Here is a 20184-nt window from a genome sequence, read left to right as displayed (position 1 = left end):
AGGCTGATGCACACCTCAACGATTAGTGACAGGTGCGTAGGTCAAAAAGGAAGATCCAAATGTTCACAAAGGGATCTTTATCAATCCCGCTTTTATCCAGTTGACGTTTTGTTTTTGTCCTTATGAAGGTCTATAACCAAAACGATGTATATCAAAGATCCCTTTAAAAAACTGTTACTTATAAGTACTTGTGTTCCAATAGATCCAATGTAGTTATTACTCAGTCACAAGCTCTTGTTAATACTTTTCATTGGTTAAATATTTTAACGCATAAAGAAACTTAATCAGAGACTTGACCAGTTTCAACCTCGAGCCCCTATTTTGGGCAATGGGCATGTCGTTATAGATTAAAATGTTCAAAAGTAGTTCTACAGATCTACAAGTTCACAATCGTCACGTCACACAACACTGTCGTGCAACAACGTATAAAATAGGGCTTAAGTTGTTAAAGGATGACCAATTGCATTAATTAATGAAAATTACAGTATATATATAAAAAAAAAAAAGGATGAAATAAGTAGATACAAGGATTCTGCCCGACAGCGTTTCTGTGTGCATATGTATACATGCTTCTCAATGTGTGTGTGTGTGTGTGTCTACGTAAGTATTATGTGTGTGTGGTTTAGTGCGAAGCTTACCATAGGGGCTGTACTCGCAGACGTAGGCTCGCTTGGCGCTGCACAGGTGCGAACTGGGCTGGGCGGCGTCGTCCAGGGACACGCACATATTTCCACGGACCACCTGCGATCGGGTGGCCCGGCCGCCCTCGCCCTCGCGCGCCTCCGAGCCATTTACCCAGCGCAGAGAGCCCGGCGAGTCCACATCACTCAGACCCAGCCAGACGCCCCGCTCCCTACAGCAGGAGGAGACACACAGGTCAGAGTGTTGTAAGATTTTGTGAGAGAAATAAGAAACCAGGTCTAGGAAAACAAGCCCAAAAGAAGCGACTTTAGGCCATGTCATGAGCACTTTAAACCTATACTGTATACATCGGCTATTTGAAAATAGCTCCCTTTTTTTCTTTTTTTGCTCACAACACTCACAAAGATCACAACGCGTCGCAATGTGACGCGTTGTGATCTGCTATTTTGAAATAAAATGTGGAATATTTGTAAGATTTTGGAAACATTTGAACAACAAACATCCCGTAAGGGTCGAATACATATTAATTTGGGGGAGAACCACTATTTTAAATAATAATAAAAAACAAGCCCAAAAAACTGAAACCCGCAACTACCGATGTATACAAGAAGCCCAAAGTCGATTATAATAAGCAGACATGACAACCCAACACTGAGCATGAACGTAGACATACTGGAGATCAGTGATGGAAAGTTACTAAGCACTTTTACTCAAGTAGTACCTAAGTAGAATTCCGAGATACTTTTACTTTACTTGAATATTTAACATTTTCAATCATAAATATTGTCATTTTTACGACAATTAATCAAAAACTTTAGTTACAAGTTATTTTGTAGATTTAGTTCATCATTACAAACCATAAAAAACTAACAAACTATATTATGCTTCATCTATTTGAAAATGGCCGATCTACAAGATCTGTTATTTTCAAAAAGGTTTGATTTCGTTTTTTCTTTGAGTACCGGTACTTTTACATTTGTACTTTAAGTATATTCTCACTCACACACACACAGCCACTCACCACTACTACACTGTACCCCAAGCAGGGCCACTCCAAACCAAATGGACCAGGTGGCAGGTGTTGAAAATGTCCCTTTAACCCCTTGCACCCCAGCATCCGTATTGTGGGGAAAGCTTTAGCTGAAAATAGCTGATTGACAAGCTCACAACGCGTCGCAACGTGAAGAAAAGCTTTCCCCACAGTAACAGAAAACAGAAAATACACTAGTATAGAGCCCTGAGGGACTGCGGTCAACCACATAGGGTTTAAGTGGTTAACAGGGCCATAAAGATTTTGCACAGACGGGCAATGTCCTACCCCCCCCCCTCCCCCTCCCCCACACACCTCCACAATTAAAATGTTAAACATTTACTTATAATTGAATTAAAACAGATTTTAGAAGGAGGACACAGGAATTTAGAAACCCAGTCAAGCAAAAGTGTACAAAAATGGATGGATTCAAATATGGATGATAGTGATTACTCAACTCAAACCTTCTTTATATAAACACATTTCCAGCGACCAAGGTCGAACCAAAGTGATGCACAGAGCAAATTAAAATACAAACAAACAAGAAAAGAGAAAAATAATTAAAACAGAGAAAAAGAAAGAAGCAAATAAATGAAACATGACACGAAAATAAAATAAACCTTCTTTATATAAACACATTTCCAGCGACCAAGGTCGAACCAAAGTGATGCACAGAGCAAATTAAAATACAAACAAACAAGAAAAGAGAAAAATAATTAAAACAGAGAAAAAGAAAGAAGCAAATAAATGAAACATGACACGAAAATAAAATAAAACGGCATATAAAACAATACAGCATATCAAAGGTATACAGTGAGGGCCAGGGTATTACACAGTCAAACAGCATTAAAGGCTAGCAAGAAATTAGACTTTAGTAAGGATTTAAGAACCTTCAATGACTGAGCAGAGCAAACGTGGAGTTAAATATAAGCCTGAAGGAAAAGCCTATCAACGAAACCCAGTAAGGTAACACTTTTGAGCGTTAATTGCATGACAAAGATGTCCTAGCCATGTTCTAAAAACCACACGTCACACCCACATATCAACTTCAAGTTTACTGTCACATAATGCTACTATGCTTTAGTAGAAGTGTCACATACGTATTTGCAAGTGCTGACAACTTACTGTAATTTCTCTTAATAATAGTTTCTCTTCATACTCTGAAAAGTTATGAGTTGAGCAAGTCATTTCCCCTGTTTCGTGTTAAAACCAGATTTATCAGGAGGGGAAAGCAAAACCTAGTATGTATTTAATTGGAGCAAGGCAGAGAGCAACTGTGGTTCAACAAGAATGATATACTGTAAATGAAATTATGCAATTGGGCAGGTGCTTGGGCACTGGTTGGCTCCTATTATGCACGTGCCTGCCCTTCGAGGATGACATAAATTAGTTTTCACTCCCTGAATGCTAGTCTAATGGACTGCATTCTTCTCTATGCATAATCTCCCTTTTACTCTTTCACATGCCACTAATAGATGAATAACCCTCGGGATTTCTAGCCAGAGGCATAATGCTGCACGGTTCATTAACTACAATAACCTAAAGATATGGTTTGTCTTTTGTTGTGAGTGCGAGCATAACTGACAACCCTCAGTCATTCTAGGGGAACGTTTGGCGGGGCTCGGCTTTGCTTAGTTCCCAGATGGGGAGGATATTCATTATTTACCCGTGTGCAAAATGTTTCCGTCTCTGTCTCGTTATTTTCATGCGGCACAGAGAAATCTCCACATCTGTGAAAAATACATCTTGGGTCCCAAAAAAGTATGAGAGCCGAGGGAGGGAGAGGGAGAGAGAAAGACACAGAGAAAAGGGTAACTGTGCACAATAAACCCCAAGAAGCAATAAAAAGGAAGGTCCTTATGTAAGACTGCGGGGGTGGAGGTAGAGGTGAGGAGAGAGGGAGGAGGTGACTATGCCTCATCTGTAGCAGGTTAAGGGGGAGAGAAGGGGAGCGCTGGCTGTTTCTCCCATTTTTTTACTTCACTCACTCACTTTGGTCTCCAAGATCAGGGCCTCTGCCCCCAATTTAATGATGGGTGTGGGGCAGGAAGACAGGAAACACACACACACACACACACACACACACACACACACACACACACACACACACACACACACACACACACACACACACACACACACACACACACACACACACACACACACACACACACACACACACACTTATATATACATGCACACACATACACACTTATATATACATGCACACACATACACATACTCATGCACACAAACACAGACAAACACCATGAACTATGGACTCCTCCTTCCAGGGTGTTGAGGTTGCAGTACAGCTGTGCTTTTACAGATGTGTGTTCTGTGACCCTGTCAGGCCTGGAGAGACCCCACAGCACAGACAACATGCCTTATACCACAGCTAATCACCGTGCACACCACGTGGACAAGATACAGCGACATATAAAATGAGGGAGAGAGAAAGAGGAAGATACCAGGGAGGTATGTGGGGTTGGGTCTTGGTTTTGCCTTGTAACATCTAAAGCACACACACCACACTGTGACATTCTGCTAAAGAGCAAGGCTGTGGTCGCTCTTTGGCTTGCAGCGACAGGAGCCCAGCAGGAAAAGAAAATATGAAAAAAAAGGGGCAAGGTAACTAGAGGACAAGATTAAGAACAAAATAAAACACATCCAGAGAGAGAGCGGGGGGGGGGGGGAGTCAAACCACCAGTGACAATGACAAATGTATAAAGACTTTGCGTATGATGACAAATGTTCTTTGTGTAGTGAATATTTCTTTGCTTACTGCTTTCAAATGCATGCAGCCTTGAATCTGAACGGCAGAAACTGTACACAAAAAAATCATTACCACCCTTCTGGATGGATACACAACAAGAGAGGGGGTTGATTTGTTGACACACCTGAGCTGAGCCTCATCGATCAGAGATGCTGCGAGATCCCTCCATATGTCCCCCCATCCATCCCTCTTCTCTCTATCCCTCCATATGTCCCCGCATCCATCCCTCTTCTCTCTATCCCTCCAGCTCCTGCTCTCTCTATTCACTCCATATTTCTTAGTCCCTGCTGTGTATCATCGCTGTTGGGCAGCAACCTTGTTATCTCCACATGTCCATATTTTTATGTTTATTCATAAGTTAACCCATTAAGGCCTGATGCCGATTCTACAAATGCATTCTAAATCAGTAGTTCTCACACTTTCAAGATTTTTCAAAAATGTTAAAAAAGTATAAGCTCACAACGCAGCACGAAGTGACGCGCTGTGAGCTTGTACAGTATATCTGCTATTTTTGAATATATAATATAATGAAAATGACACAGATTTCCCCGGTTTTAATGGGTTAAAAACCTTGAACAGACACGGTACAAAAAAGGTGATCGAACAGGCCTTTAGATACACAAGGGGAGAGAGGGGGGGTTACAGGAAGAACCATTCTAGTAGGGTACACACTCTTCTAGTAGATTCCCAATTCCCATCCAGAGTACATATTTTTAGATCGCGGGGCGAATCAAATCTACACATCTGTTTTGCATTTCTGCCTGTCACGATGTCGGCCATGCCGAATTTACATATTTGGCTGTCTCTGCAGTAAACAGATTGTAAAATGGTGCGAAAATAATATGTTTGTAATGTAGCAGCCATTAGACGGAAACTAGTAGCATAGGCTATAGTGAGTTAGCTGTTCCTCAGCTATTAGTGTCTATTGAGCAACGATGGACCCACTCACAGAGTCAAATGAATAGGATTTTGCTGTGTAGAAAATGCTGTCCAAAGACGGTAAATATACTTGTTAAACTAGGATGTTAAAGAAGTGCAGCACCTTACTCACAAGACAAAAAAACACACGCACATGCACATACACACACGCACATGCCCCCCCCGTCTGAAACATATAAACACACTCACTGTGTGACTTTGCTTGCCAGCAGGTTCCGAAGCGTGTCTGTTCTGACTGTTGCCAGGTCCCCACCACGGTCGGAACACTGGCGCCGAGCCTCTCTCCAGCCAAACTCCCCCGGAACGATTTGGAAGCAGCGGGAAGACTCTGGGTGAGGGACACCCTCACTGGGACAGTAAGGAGACGCTGGCAGGGGACAGACACACTCAGATTATTTCACATTTAAAACATTGAAGGTGCATTGCAGAATTATAAGGCCGTTCAAATTCACAGTTTAAAATGGCAATTATTGACTGAATTCATTGCTAATGTCTTTGTCTCGTACATACTGTCAGTGTACAAAAAGCTAGGACAAAGATTGCAATCTGCCATCTGCAACCCATTAAACTCTATCAACAAAGCCAATAGTGGGATGACAAGATGCTATGTTTATATCCAGTGTTCTGAATACTGTCTCGTGGCCCGATGGTATTATTTGTGGTCTATTTTTTAATGCACCTATTTACCAATGTGTGCTAAATATAAATACTGTAAACACGACTTTTCCCTGAATGTTGCTCTCCAGCTGGCTACATAATGTACAGTAGTCATGACAACAGAAAGATGTTCGTACAATTGGCTCTACACAACAAACCAGTTTCGGAAATTTAAAAGAGAGAAAAACAGAAACATAAAAAACAGGTGGAGAGGGCAGACAGGGCAGCTGAACTTAGAGATAATATTAGGTGGAACGGAGGAGAAGTTGATGAACTCAGGCTGGAAAAAAAGAGAACAAGGGAGATTGGGAGAAGATAAATGAAGAAGGCGAAAGGTGGTAAAGTTTTTTGTCTTACTACCCAAAGCGGCTGGTAGATTTTAAAAACTAACAGCCAGACATATCTTTTACCGGCCAAATATTATAAATTTGCCTAAGTGGCCACACCGCTTTGAACTTTAGGAAGAATCACTAACAGACAACAGAAGCCAATCCATAACAATTTCAGTTTGTTGGAAAGAAATTGGGCCGCTTCCTTACTTCCTTCTTGCCAATTACACAAATTAAGGCTCTGTTTCATTTAGTGTAGCAAAGTGGTTCTCAAACTTTTTAATTTCAAGGACCCTCATATCTCAGAGAGTGTACAAATGGAACCAACTGGACACATAAGGGATAAAGTTTTTTGGCCTACTACCCAAAGCGGCTGGTAGATTTTAAAAACTACCAACCAGATATATCTTTTACCGGACAAAATATAAATAAGCCATAAATAAAATTGTCATTGTCATTCTAGAACTCCTCTCTCTGCGTCTTTCTTATTACATAATAGGTAAACATTGACTAGTCGTCTACTAGTAGGTCAAATTTGTCAACTAGTAAAAATCGGTAGTCGTGAATGGACCCGTAAGGGTTCCATTTGGTTTGTACACTCTCAGAGATATGAGGGTCCTTGGCATTTGTACACTCTCAGAGCTACACACATGTAAGGGAACCTCAGGGAACCATGGGGGTACCTAGACCACACTTTGACACCCACTGGTGTAGCAGAGTGAGCCAACATGCACACTAGCAGCACCCTGACTCTGCTTGACCAGAATGGAACAGAGCCTTCATTAGTATCATTGGTAACACCTGTGAAGGAAGTAAGGCAGAGGCCCAATTTATTTTCAATATGGCTGCTGTGCATAGAGCCTATTCACCAGACAGTCAAAGAGGAAATCTACACACCGCGGTTGGCTGGTGTTCATTGTGTTCCCTGGGTGTCAGACAAGTACAGATGATGAAACATGAAGAAAAGGGGAAGAGCAGAGAACAAGGTGATTAAAGTTGTCAAGCAGTGAGGTATGACAGGCTTTGACCTTTAGCCATGAAACCCAGTTCCATTCTTGCATTTTTTTCAAATGTGTGAAAAACTGATTGGCCAATAAGAAAATCCCATCGGGCTCTGGGTGCAACACACACACACACACACACACACACACACACACACACACACACACACACACACACACACACACACACACACAAGCATGTGGGTGGAAATGCCGCTCGGTGCTCCAGGGGGCTGGTTTCACGCTCGCTATTCGCTCACGTTTACTCCCCCCGCGCTCCGCTCCCCGTCGCTCCATCGCTCACGTTGATTTGCGCACCTCTCGCTCCATGCTCCGCTCAAACCGGGTCGCTCAACAGTAAAAAAAAAAGAAAAGAAAAAGAAAGTAGAAATTCTAATGAAATCTCGGTGCACTGTGCACTGCTGGATGTCTGTGTGTATCTGAGTCCGTGCGACCGGGCATGCTCAAACATTCGGTGCGCGGCCCGGGGCGGCAGGCGGTCCTCGCTCTGAGTAGCGCTCCAACCTTTTTATAAACCAGCTCCGCGCTCACACACACACACACACACACACACACACACACACACACACACACACACACACACACACACACACACACACACACACACACATACGCCCACCCACGCACGCAATGAGACATTTCTTGTCTTCCATGTTCCAACTTAATCCTTAATGTGGAGTTAGTTTTGCTCCCTTGCCTAGTGCGGAAAGGTGATAACGTTTTTTGGCTTACTACCCAAAGTGGCTGGTAGATTTTAAAAACTACCATCCAGATATATCTTTTACCGGCCAAAAATGATAAATAAGCCATAAATAAAATGGAATAATATGCTAGAACTCCTCTCTCTGCGTCTTTATTATTACATAATAGGTAAACATTGACTAGTCGACTACCAGTAGGTCAAAATTGGCAACTAGTAAAAATCAGTAGTCGTGAATGGCCTAGCACACACGCACACACCTGCCCTCCATGTTCTTTCCATCCTCTTGTATTTACAGAACCACAAGGACAAGAACAAAAAACGCTTGATGGACAGATGACAGAAAGACAAAGGCTGAACAACAGAGAAAAATCAATAGACAGAAAAAACAGCTTTACTGGTTCTTGTCTGAGCGTCTGAGAGAGACTAGAAGGACACATTTTTACATTTCAGAGTGAAAAGAGCTCTTTTTGCCTGCGGGAGTGAGAGAGTGTTGCTAGTCAAGTTTCCATCCAAATGTTGAGCAAATTTTAAGTGAATTTGCGAAATGAGCTACTCAGCTACTTTTATGTGAGACTAGAAACTTGCATGAGATCCAACACACTCTTTTTTATTATTTGTATTTCCTTTTTTATTGTTGTCAAAGTCACATTATTGTTGTATTTTAATCAATTTTAAAGCATGGAATGATTTTAAAATAAAACCACTAGCCAAAAATAGTCCCTGGAGAAAATATTGATTTACAAATTAAATTCCATCACTGTCTATGACTACTAAACTGTACAATGACATTTAGCCAAGATTAACTCAATAATTGAGGTAAGTTCAGTAACGTTTACTGACGTAAGCTGTGTATAGTAAGACTGGGCAATTAACCGAAAATATATCGAAACCAATATTTAGAACCAGACAGTAACTGACTTAATCTTGCTCATGTGGGTTAATCAAATAACCGAGAAGCAGGTTTTGAGCTTGCAGATCTACTATTTTCACACAAAAAAAAAGAGGAAACGTTCATTAATCGTAATCGGGGCAAAAGTTTGAAATAATGGTGATGTTGATTTGAAGTCATATTGCCCAGCCCTAGTGTATAGAAAGACACTGACATGTATTGATGTTGATATGCCAGGTATACCTTTAGCGGTCTGGACTCCATCCTTGGTGATGGTCCAGTCTACAGCCACGCCTAGGGATCCCCAGCTGACCAGATTCAATTTTAGGCTCTGATTGGCTACGGCCAGAGGAGGACAGAACAGCTCCAGCTTGGGCGGCATGGCAACTGTCACCTCCCCTCGCACAGACACCTGCACGCACACACGCACACACACACACACACACACGCGCGCACGCACACGCACACGCACACGCACACGCACACACACACACACACACACACACACACACACACACACACACACACAGAGAAAAACACATAGCTGTGAACAACAAAGCTGTGTTGTTTTCATTGTATTAATTGAACATCCTATCCTGTGTATTAGTATAGTGCTTTTCAAACATTTTCATGTGAAGTAATGATGTATTTGGCCACGGACCACCATCTGAAAATATGTTGTGCCAGGGACTACCATAAGTAAACATTTGTGTTAACATTTTTTACAATTATTCTTGTTCACGTTTTTTCAAGATTTCTTGAAAATAGTATATCTACAGTACAAGCTCGCAACGTGTCTCGATGCAACGGATTGAGCGTGGCTATTTTCAAATAGAAAATGTATATACCGAAAAGGTATATATTATCTCATTTTGCTGAGGACCCCCTGGAACACCCTCAAGGACCCCTGGGCGTCCCCAGGCCCCACTTTGTGAACCACTGTATTAATAGTAAAACATCACGTCTCTCTCACCTCCTTGTTCCCAGCCCAGGCTGTAACGCTGACGGTATACTGCCCAGGGAGGCCATACTTGTGCGTTGCGGTGGTGTCTTCTGTCTCTGTGGTGTTGACCCGCGACGAAAGGTCACCAAAGTCCCAGGACAGCGTTACCGGTGTGACGTTGGAAGAGGCAGCGAGACGGGCAGGGTCGTGGACGCTTAAAAGTGGGAGGCGCTTCAGCGACACAGAGAAGTCCACTGCAAACACATCAGAGGCCACAGTCCACCCACATTCCTGTTTCCGCCAATCAGAGGGATGAGGAAATATTATAATAAGAAAGAGGGATTATATAGACCAAATCATCATGACATCACCACAACCAAAATGTATTTCCGGGTAATTGGGTCAAATTGTTTGACCCAATTGGTTAAACCACTTTCATTTTGTAACTTTCATTTTATTTTCAATTGACCAAAAACTAGCAAATCAAGTTGTACCCATTTGATGTCTTTTTTCCTTTATTTCATTCAGTGCCGACTGCTGATGCACAGTTCTTATTGAAAGAACAGTTCATTCAGCAGTAGGGTTAGGAGGAAGACGTTCAACCCACTTCAGCAAGTGGGTTAGGCGTAACACTAGTGCTCATTTAGAATGACAGAAAAAGTAAGACCAGGAAAATAAAAGAGATAGTTTTCTGTATATTCATGTTTTGCCACGTCTTTATAGCTATGGAGATGATGATGCGTGCAAATAAGACAGACCTGAGCGATGCACACGGGATGCCTGTGTATATATAATTGGCAGGGCTGTCACGATCATGACATTTTAGCTGACGATTAATTGTCATACAAATAATTGCGATTTATTTATTTTATTTTATTTAATTGTAAAGTTTTTGGCTTAGAACATTAGAACATACATATACTGTAAATAAAAATTACATTTCTGTTTGACTTTCAGGTTTTGTAAACAAAAATTGCACAGGGTATGACAAATAACTTAAATATACAAAGATGACCGGTACCAATAATCAAAATATTGAAAACGTGCTATGGCCAAATAGGCCATATTTAATATTTAAGTGGAAATAGACGATTTACGGCTATTTCCACTGAAAATGTTATTTTATTTAAAAAATATAAAAAATATATTAATATTTATCAACATGGAAACGATTATGATGATTATGACAAAGATAATTGCGATCACCTCAAATAATTGCAAACAGGCGATTATGTAATTTATTGTGACAGGCCTAATTGTTGGCTTCATCCTACCTTCATGACTGATTGGTTGGTGCAGGCGGCCGAGCACTGCGATTCGCTGATGAAGTTGGGTTCGGAGTTGGTGCTGCAGAGGCACTCGCGCTCCGCCCCCAGGCCCCCGTAGCGATGCGAGGCAGCGAAGCACACACTGTTGCACTGCTCCCGTGAGAAGATCCCTTGAGTGGAGGAGGAGAAGATGACCAGTTCATTACCTCCCCCACTGCTGCTGTCCTCCAGGCAGGCTGCGTAGTTCGGACCTGAAGGAAGGGAGGGAGAGATGGGGAAAAAGAATAGGAGAAGTTGCTCAGATGAGTCTAGATCAGTGGTAATTCAGAGACCCCATAACTCTGAGAGTGTACGAACCAAACCCGTAGGGGTCCATTTGCAGTGGTGCAGTGCTCATTGCACGCAGTACCACGGAGTCCCGCTAGTGTTTTGAGCACGCGCATGCACATGCACAGATGCGCACGTGCATACCCAGAGTGCATCTACCTCTCGTATCGATCAAAAACAACCATTCACACCTCTTACCAAAGCTTACAAAAGCTGCCGAGTGTCAACAGCGTGAATTAAAATAGGAATGACCCTGGCTGGATGCATATCAATGGTCCGTTGTGTGACCTGCTAAGTACTGTAGGTGTAGGCATAGCCAACTGTCAGATGTTCTGAAGCAGTCCAAAGAGAACGTTTGGATAACAGTGGCTGATGGATTCATGAACTAAATTACAGAGGGGACGTCTGCAAGGTAAATGCATATGACAACACTAAAGTATCCCCATTATGAAAGTAAATAGAATAAAATTCGATATATATTGGGGGTTATTACACTGCTTGGTTGAATGATTGATTCTGATTGGTCAATCACTGAATTCAGCAGTGTGTTATTTCTGGATATAGACCGCTGAGCTCAATAACAGACCTCCGTCTAAATCAAAGGCTCAGAGCACCTGCTGTGCTGTTTGATTTTGTTCCGTATCCAACAGGACAGCCATGTAAACAAACGCACAATGTCATTTACAGCTAAACATTGCTCTCCAGAATGTTTTTGAAAACGAAAGAAAAAGACAATGCAGTAACCGAAAAAGTATTCTATTTGATCAACATTTCCTGTTGTTTTCCGAGGCGACGCGTTGCACTGACTAGACGGACGGCCGCACGTGGCATAAATTAATGGAGTACTTTCGTTACCGTAAGCAATGAAATACTTTGTTATGTTGTTACTTTTGGGTCAATTTATTAATTTATTTATTAGTTGCCATGTAATAGGCGGGATAATTGACGGCCAGCCGGTCATTGTTGAGAAATAAACTCCTCCAGGGTTTACTCCTTCAGGGTTTATTTCTCAACAACCTACAGGTGGCTGCAATTCGAAACTGGCCCTTGTAAAAGTCAAAACCTAGCCCCCCCCCCCCCCCCCCTCGAACTGTTTACTGTACATATGTTTTGTTTTTCTGTCTGTCATTTAATGTCACTATGAATTGAGTACAAAGGACCCCAATGGAAACAAGCTTTCTTGGGTTTTTAAATTCCTATTAGCTGACCTTGTATTGAACTGTACGTTCATGTGCTTTTTTCTGTAAACTTCTAATAGGGAATTCAATCAATCAAAAACAAAATTTGACCGGCTCGCAGTCAATTAACCCTTGCTTAATACATAGGCCTACTACATATTAAAGACGTTATGTCCCACCAGTTACAAAATTACCACTACAACACTGTTCACTTTGTAAGGGTCCATTTGGAACACCCTCAAGAAACCCTGAGGGTCCCTGGACCCCACTTTGAGAACCACTAATCTTCTAGATCACTGTTCCTTAACCAATGGCCCAGGACCACTAGTGGCCCACAGCGTAATTACAGGTGGTCCATGGGAAAATAACTTAAAAGGTTTAAAAAGTATATATATTGTACCTTTGTTAAATTCATCAAAATTTGTTTATAAGTCCATCACATTTAAAAAAAATAAAAATAAAAAACCTAATAGGCATAGTGTGGAAAAAAGCTTGAAATGTAATATTGACTGTTAAGCAATATATACGTCATTGCGCACAGTGTCATGAGTTCACGAGGCATCACAGCATGACGCATTGTGAGCTTGTAGAACTGCTATTTTTCAGTGATCAACACCGGCGAGCAAATGAGTATAAATAAAGATCATTATGTTAAATAATCATTAAATAGGAATGACTTCATAATGCCTTCTTAAACAGTATACATCTATATATTGTTGTGAAGAGGTGGGGTGTTCTTTGAGGATTGTTTGAAATATGTTAGTGATCCAGCCAGAGCTCTAAATAGGTTGAGAACCACTAGATTGAACAGCAAAGTCCTCTCCACACCACCTCACCAGGAGAAGCTCCATCACCATTTGGTGAGTTTTATCCAGCTTTCATGAACTAAATTACAGAGGGGACATCTGCAAGGTAAATGCATATAACAACACTAAAGAACCCCCATTATGCAAGTAAAGATTTCTAATTTAAATAGCTACGCATAGAATGCAGGTACTTTTGAGAGACTAGAGGTTCGTAGCACGCCTACATCGCACCGCAGATCCAAACGATATTCCCTTAATATATGGAGACCTCTGCATCTGTCAGTCCTTGACCCTCTGACGCCCATATATGGGCATGCCCCCTTTTGTGCCCATATATGCATCTGATGCCAGGCGACACATTGAGGTTAGACAACACATTCCATATTTGGGCGTAGCTGCATTGGGATACTCCTTATATGGTTATGGCTGAGTCATAGTGACATGAGCGTGATGACGCGGACCGCCCGCCCGCCGGCCAGCCAGTCCTCCCATTAGTCAATTTTAATATAGGATACAATATAGGATACAATTATATAACTAACCAGGAACTTTGACATTTTCCCAAATATGTATGCGTGTGACTCTGTGTCTGCACACATGTGTGTGTGTGTATGTGCTCATCATACCACAGGTGAGCAGGCTGACATTGAGCAGCGGCTGGTGGCGGAGGTCTGGTGGGTGGTGGCAAAGCATGGCCTCCGGGCGTCGAACCCGCACCCCTTTCTCCTGCAGCCAGCTGACCAGCCGGAACAACTTACAGTCACACTCATAGGGGTTACTGCTCAGATCACTGTAGGATAGCAGAGAGAGAGAGAGGGGTATGAGAGAGGAGACAGGGGATGAGGGGAAAATACTTTGTTGTACTGTGTGATGGTGTCGTGGCCTGAAAATAGGAGACCGATAAGCTGACAATGCGTCACATTCGTGACACATTGTCAGTTTATAGATGGTCTATGACGCTGTTGGGTGACGTAGTATAAAGTTGTTATAATATAAAGAGGGTTATAGGTAAAAAAAATCACACCCAGTGTGAAATGAGCGGTGTATATCACAGTGATGGAAGCTCACTTCAAAAGAATTATAGTAAAAAAAAAGTGCGTGGTGCTATTTATAGGTTATGAATTTCATCATGCGTCTCGCTAGCCAATCCGGTACTGAGAATACTTATCAGCCAATCACAGTACAGGTTATGAATTTCATCATGCGTCTCGCTAGCCAATCACAGTACAGAGCAAAGGGTATGAATACTTATCAGCCAATCACAGTACAGCGACCCCAACCCCACTTATAGGAGCGGTTACACCGCTCAAAAAAGAGAGCAATGAAGGGAGGTAGAGAAGGACAGAAGGAAGGATGGAAGAACGAACAAACAAACAAACGAAAAAGAGAGCGATGAGGGGGAGGAAAGGAGGAGAGGGATGAGGGTAGAGAGAAGAGGGGGATATGTCAGAAACAGCCAGGGGGGGGGGGGAGGAGGGCTGGGAGGGAAGGTGGGAGAATAGAAACGTGGAAGGTATGGGAGAGGACCTAAGACGGGAGGTCAGGAGGGGAAGGAGGGGAAGGAGGTAGGACAGAGAACGGGCAGGGTTGAGTGAGAGAAGAGAGAGAGAGAGATACGTGAGAGGGGAGGAAAAAGGTGGAAGGAGATAGAAGTTTGGCTGTGATTGCACACCGTTCATCTCCAGGTCTATTTCTGCAGGACTCTACTTCACTCCACTCAATTACAGAGTGCACAGAGAATACACTCCGTTCACATGAAAGGAGTAATTACTACTCGCTGAAACCCACACCATGCAGAAATAGAGCTTAATGCTGCTTGTGTGGAGGCGAACGAACGATGTGGAAATGTGCTTACTTTGCATGCTTGATTGTTTTGTGTGTGTGTGTGTGTGTGTGTGTGTGTGTGTGTGTGTGTGTGTGTGTGTGTGTGTGTGTGTGTGTGTGTGTGTGTGTGTCTGCGTACTGTACAGTACATGCACGTGTACGCGCAAAAGGAGGGCCTGGTAATTAAAAGAAAAAAGGGCTGAATTATCAAGACTAACAATGATCTCATACAGTGTGTGGGGGAAAGAGATGTGGGAAACGAACAGAGAGGGGGGGGGGAATGATAGCCTGCATTCACTTACATTTGGGTTAAGTTGCACAGGTTGTCACATATTCTCTCTTCTATGGTGGTGATTTGGTTGTTGCTCAGATCTCTGTTAATATACAAAACAAATTGTCAACAATCATTTCACTGAATATTCTTTCTCCAGTGATATTCATCTGGCAAAGTGTTTTTTTTGCTTGGCTGAACAAAATGTAATAATAACAAAGATTTTACAATCGAATTTCAGGCAGCTGTCTATTTGATTTTGTTGTGTGTCTCCTGGACCGTAGTTGTCATCACTAGATTAAATTGTCCATCTGAATGTTGATCAGATGTAGAAAGTCAAAGGGTGGTAGCACGCTCCAGACTGAATCGTGAAATGCTGAACGTACTGAAAGAAAGGGGCTTCACAATAGAGCCCAACCAATGCCAGATCTTTGGGTCTGATGCCGATCGTGATTTTTATTTTACTACTTAAGCCCTATTCAAAGATAAAAAAAGGAGATCTGCAGGTGTGACATTAAATAGTTTTTAACCTCCAAAAATGATGTAATGTAAAAAAGTTAAAAAGCTTTCGCACACCTAGATTAAAAGTATAAAAGCAGGTGTGTAGGCAAAGAGCGGCGGTACAAGAGAAAAGTTTTAATATCGAAGCAACATTTCGGTCATCTGAAAGACGCCTTCTGTTTGCGAGACCATTAAACATTAACATTTAGTATGAGGATAAAATGTTTATGTTTTACTAATGCAAACATGAAAAATATTTTGGTTTCATTTTGATTCAAGGGATGCACTCATAATTTTCCAGAACCAATTTACACAATAAAAAAAAGAAGAAAAAAAAAGAACAAACTTTACAATTAAAAAGTTGAAGGAAAGGAGATCACAAAATAAATAGCTGACTGGCTGAGTGAGCAGAGGCTGATGGGAACCCCACCACGCAGCCAAAAGCATCACGTCGCTGTCGTGTGGAAAACTTGTATGTCCAAAACTGTTATTTTGTCTGAAAATAAATAAATGACATGTGTTGAGTGTTTTCCAATGGATTCAATGAAGTTAATACTTAGTCACAAGCTCTTGTTAATCACTTTGACTTAACAAAAATGAGCAAAAACATGTCGTTGTAGATTGGCTATTTTTGCTACTTTTGTGTAGCAAGGGCATTTAATTAGGAGAAAAACTAATTTAAATAATGAGATACAAGGTTTCTGCCGGACAGCAACGATCAGACATTTCCACCTCAAACCCTTCTGTTCCTCCCCTCTCTTTCCTTCCTTGTGCTTTGTTTCCACTCCCCCCCCCCTCCCCCAACTCCTACAGTTTAATTCTCTCTCTCCCCCTCTCGCTCTGGTCTATCCAGTAGGCTACATAATGGGGCCGTTGTGTGGTGGGTTTGGAAAGAGCTGATGGAAACCACTACTCCAGAGTCCTCTCTCATCACACACACACACACACACACACACACACACACACACACACACACACACACACACACACACACACACACACACACACACACACACACACACACACACTCTCTCTCAACACACACACACACACACACACACACACACACACACACACACACACACACACACACACACACACACACACACACACACACACACACACACACACACACACACACACACACTCTTTTCTCTCTCTCTCTCTCTCTCTCTCTCATCACACACACTCTCTCTCATCACACACACACACACACACACACACACACACACACACACACACACACACACACACACACACACACACACACACACACACACACACACACACTTTTCTCTCTCTCTCTCTCTCTCTCTCTCTCTCTCTCTCTCTCTCTCTCTCTCTCTCTCTCTCTCTCTCACACACAGTACATGTGCAAAACACCCACACAGAGGGGGAGAGGGAGAAGTTATTGGATGGAGCAACAGAGGGAGAGACTAGAGAGAGATGGAGGAAGGGATGGTGGGAGGAGATGGAGGGATAGATGGAGGAAGGTATGGGGGGGGGTCAACAGCAGCGGAACAGTGGGAGCCTGGAGCAGTAAGCTGTAATTGAACTTAATAGCCCTGTGATTGGTGTGTGTGTGTGTGTGTGTGTGTGTGTGTGTGTGTGTATGTGTGTGTGTGTGTGTGTGTGTGTGTGTGTGTGTGTGTGTGTGTGTGTGTGTGTGTGTGTGTGTGTGTGTGTGTGTGTGTGTGTGTGTGTGTGTGTGTGTGTCTGTGAATAAGTATGTCCCTCTGTGTGTGTCCGCATCTGCGTATCTGTCTGTCTCACTGTGTTTCTGTATATGCATGCGTGCACAGCACGCTCGTGTGTGTGCATGTGTGTGTGTGAATACATGTGTGTTCTGCAGTATAACCAGTGTACTCCTGGGATTTCTGCTCACTTTAATGTAGACTAAACGAAAACGCTCTTCCTTCTGTTTTCCCATCACTGCCTGCACCTCCTCTCCTCTCCTCTCCTCTCCTCTCCTCTCCTCTCCTCTCCTCTCCTCTCCTCTCCTCTCCTCTCCTCTCCTCTCCCATCTTTCCTGTTCTCCTCTCCTCTCCTCTGCTCCATGTGATGGTTCTGATGTACTTACAGGATGGATAGTGGTCCACAACAGAACACCCCTCTAGGAAGAACATTGATCCTGTTCCCCTGCAGATATCTGAAATCAATTACATTAGATTAATAGATGGGTTAGATTATTAGATTAATGCAACAGGTACAGACAGACAGACAAACAGGTTCAGACAGACAGACAGACAGACAGACAGACAGACAGACAGACAGACAGACAGACAGACAGACACACAGGGTAGCACCTTAGTGAAAATATGATATCTATCAACATCTATCAAAACAGCACACCTGCCAGCTATCCCCCCCCCCCCCGCCACCCACATTCATAGTACACACACTAATTCCAAAACACAAACACACACATACGCGACACTGCGTATACTCACAGCTCTCGCAGGCCAGTGAGGCGGTCAAGCAGGCTGGTATCCAGGGAAGAGATGTGGTTTTTGGACAGATCTCTGCAGAGGAAACCAACACCACACACACACACACACACACACACACACACACACACACACACACACACACACACACACACACACACACACACACACACACACACACACACACACACACACACACACACACACACACACACACACACACACACACACACACACAGATGGTTAGAAGCATAATTTAACATACTAAACACTCACAGATCACACTTAAATATATATTGTGTAGCCTTTAACATACAGTATAATGTACAATGTAGTGCTTTGTTTTGGCTGGCAACTAATATAATAATATGAAGTAAGCCTACTGTAGCTACTGTACCTGCTGTTATCATGTAAAATACCAAATGGCAATGAACCATAGAATTGCATGAATTATTACAGTGGATTTCTCATGTGAAACAAATCCCCTTTGTGGCAGATTGGTAAAGCCTACTTTAAACTTTTTCATATAACCATACCACTCACCAAACATAAAGGATTTTTAAAAAAAATGCATGAATGAATGTCAGGACATCGTGACTTCATTCAGGAAGAATACTGCCTTCATAATTTCTGGAAAATAGCTTTGATCCAGTATAAGCAAAAACTAAATCCAACTAACCCACCTACTTAATCTCACATTCATACAAATGAGTAGCAATCATGAGCAGCTGAACGCAGCACGGCACCTGTATGCGTATTTGGGCATGTTGAGTTGAACCTGTGGATATGCATTGCAGGGTTTTCCGGTGGGGTTACTATTTCTTGACAACTACCATTGTTGTCTAGTTAATCACACCAAAAATAATTGTCATTGGAATATATTTTTGATAGTAATCTAACGCAGTGTTACTGAGGAGATGGTTCCCTGCAGTCTGTGCACATACAGTCTGTGTTTTGCCATCCGCCTGACACATGTGGCAAGGCTGGCATCTGAAATGACTTGAACGTGGAATGATCGTTTTCACGAATGATAAATACATAATCATTCATGGATGGTACTGTAGCTTCAGACGCAAAAGGCTAGTAAATCATACCAAGAAACCCAGTGATCTCATAGAATTATCTCTTAATCACAATTTTAGTACTAATATAGAACATGCATGTGGTATGTTTTTAATAATGTAATTTGTTATTATTACTACATTTGAGACGGGCAGAACTGAGGCAGCCTAGTTCCTTCCTAGCTGTCTTAGGACCCCGTGGTGTAGTGCGCCAACGAAAGTAGCAGATCTACAAGCTCACAACGCATCGCAGTGGGACACAATGTGAGCTTATAAATCGGCTATTTTAGTTGCGCAACAACGCCACGCAACTGACAACTAACATAATATGCACAGAGTAAGCTAAATGAGTCCCTATGGAACTGCATGGGATGTTCCACCACCCTAAACCCCCCGCCCCCCCCCCCCACCACACCCCTGCTACAGTATCTGCGCCCCTGCTGTACATTCACTCACCCACACATGCACTTAATGCGCCTAAACACGCAAATGCACGCTTGAAAGATTTGGTTTATCCGCGCTCCCGCTGCGCTTCAGATGCCATCTAACATGTTGCAGGAATATTAACCCA

General features: G+C 42.5%; 1 protein-coding gene across 1 annotated transcript in view; it reads right to left on the bottom strand.

Annotated features, from left to right (window-relative positions):
- Positions 1-20184, bottom strand: part of pkd1a (polycystic kidney disease 1a) — a 133174-nt gene that overhangs the window by 83471 nt on the left and 29519 nt on the right. The window contains exons 2-10 of the mRNA XM_080449901.1: positions 18556-18627; positions 18186-18254; positions 15636-15707; positions 14136-14299; positions 11205-11449; positions 9961-10221; positions 9231-9399; positions 5577-5754; positions 639-853 (exon numbers count right to left, since the gene is read on the bottom strand). Coding sequence (XP_080306027.1) covers positions 639-853; positions 5577-5754; positions 9231-9399; positions 9961-10221; positions 11205-11449; positions 14136-14299; positions 15636-15707; positions 18186-18254; positions 18556-18627 — 1445 coding nt within the window. The remainder of the gene's footprint in view (positions 1-638; positions 854-5576; positions 5755-9230; positions 9400-9960; positions 10222-11204; positions 11450-14135; positions 14300-15635; positions 15708-18185; positions 18255-18555; positions 18628-20184) is intronic.

The sequence above is a fragment of the Gymnoscopelus braueri genome (genome assembly GCF_963280865.1).
Source record: "Gymnoscopelus braueri genome assembly, chromosome: 2".
NCBI classification, from domain to species: domain Eukaryota; kingdom Metazoa; phylum Chordata; class Actinopteri; order Myctophiformes; family Myctophidae; genus Gymnoscopelus; species Gymnoscopelus braueri.
Note: the sequence above shows the minus strand (reverse complement) of the source record. Positions and strands in the feature narration are given on the sequence as shown.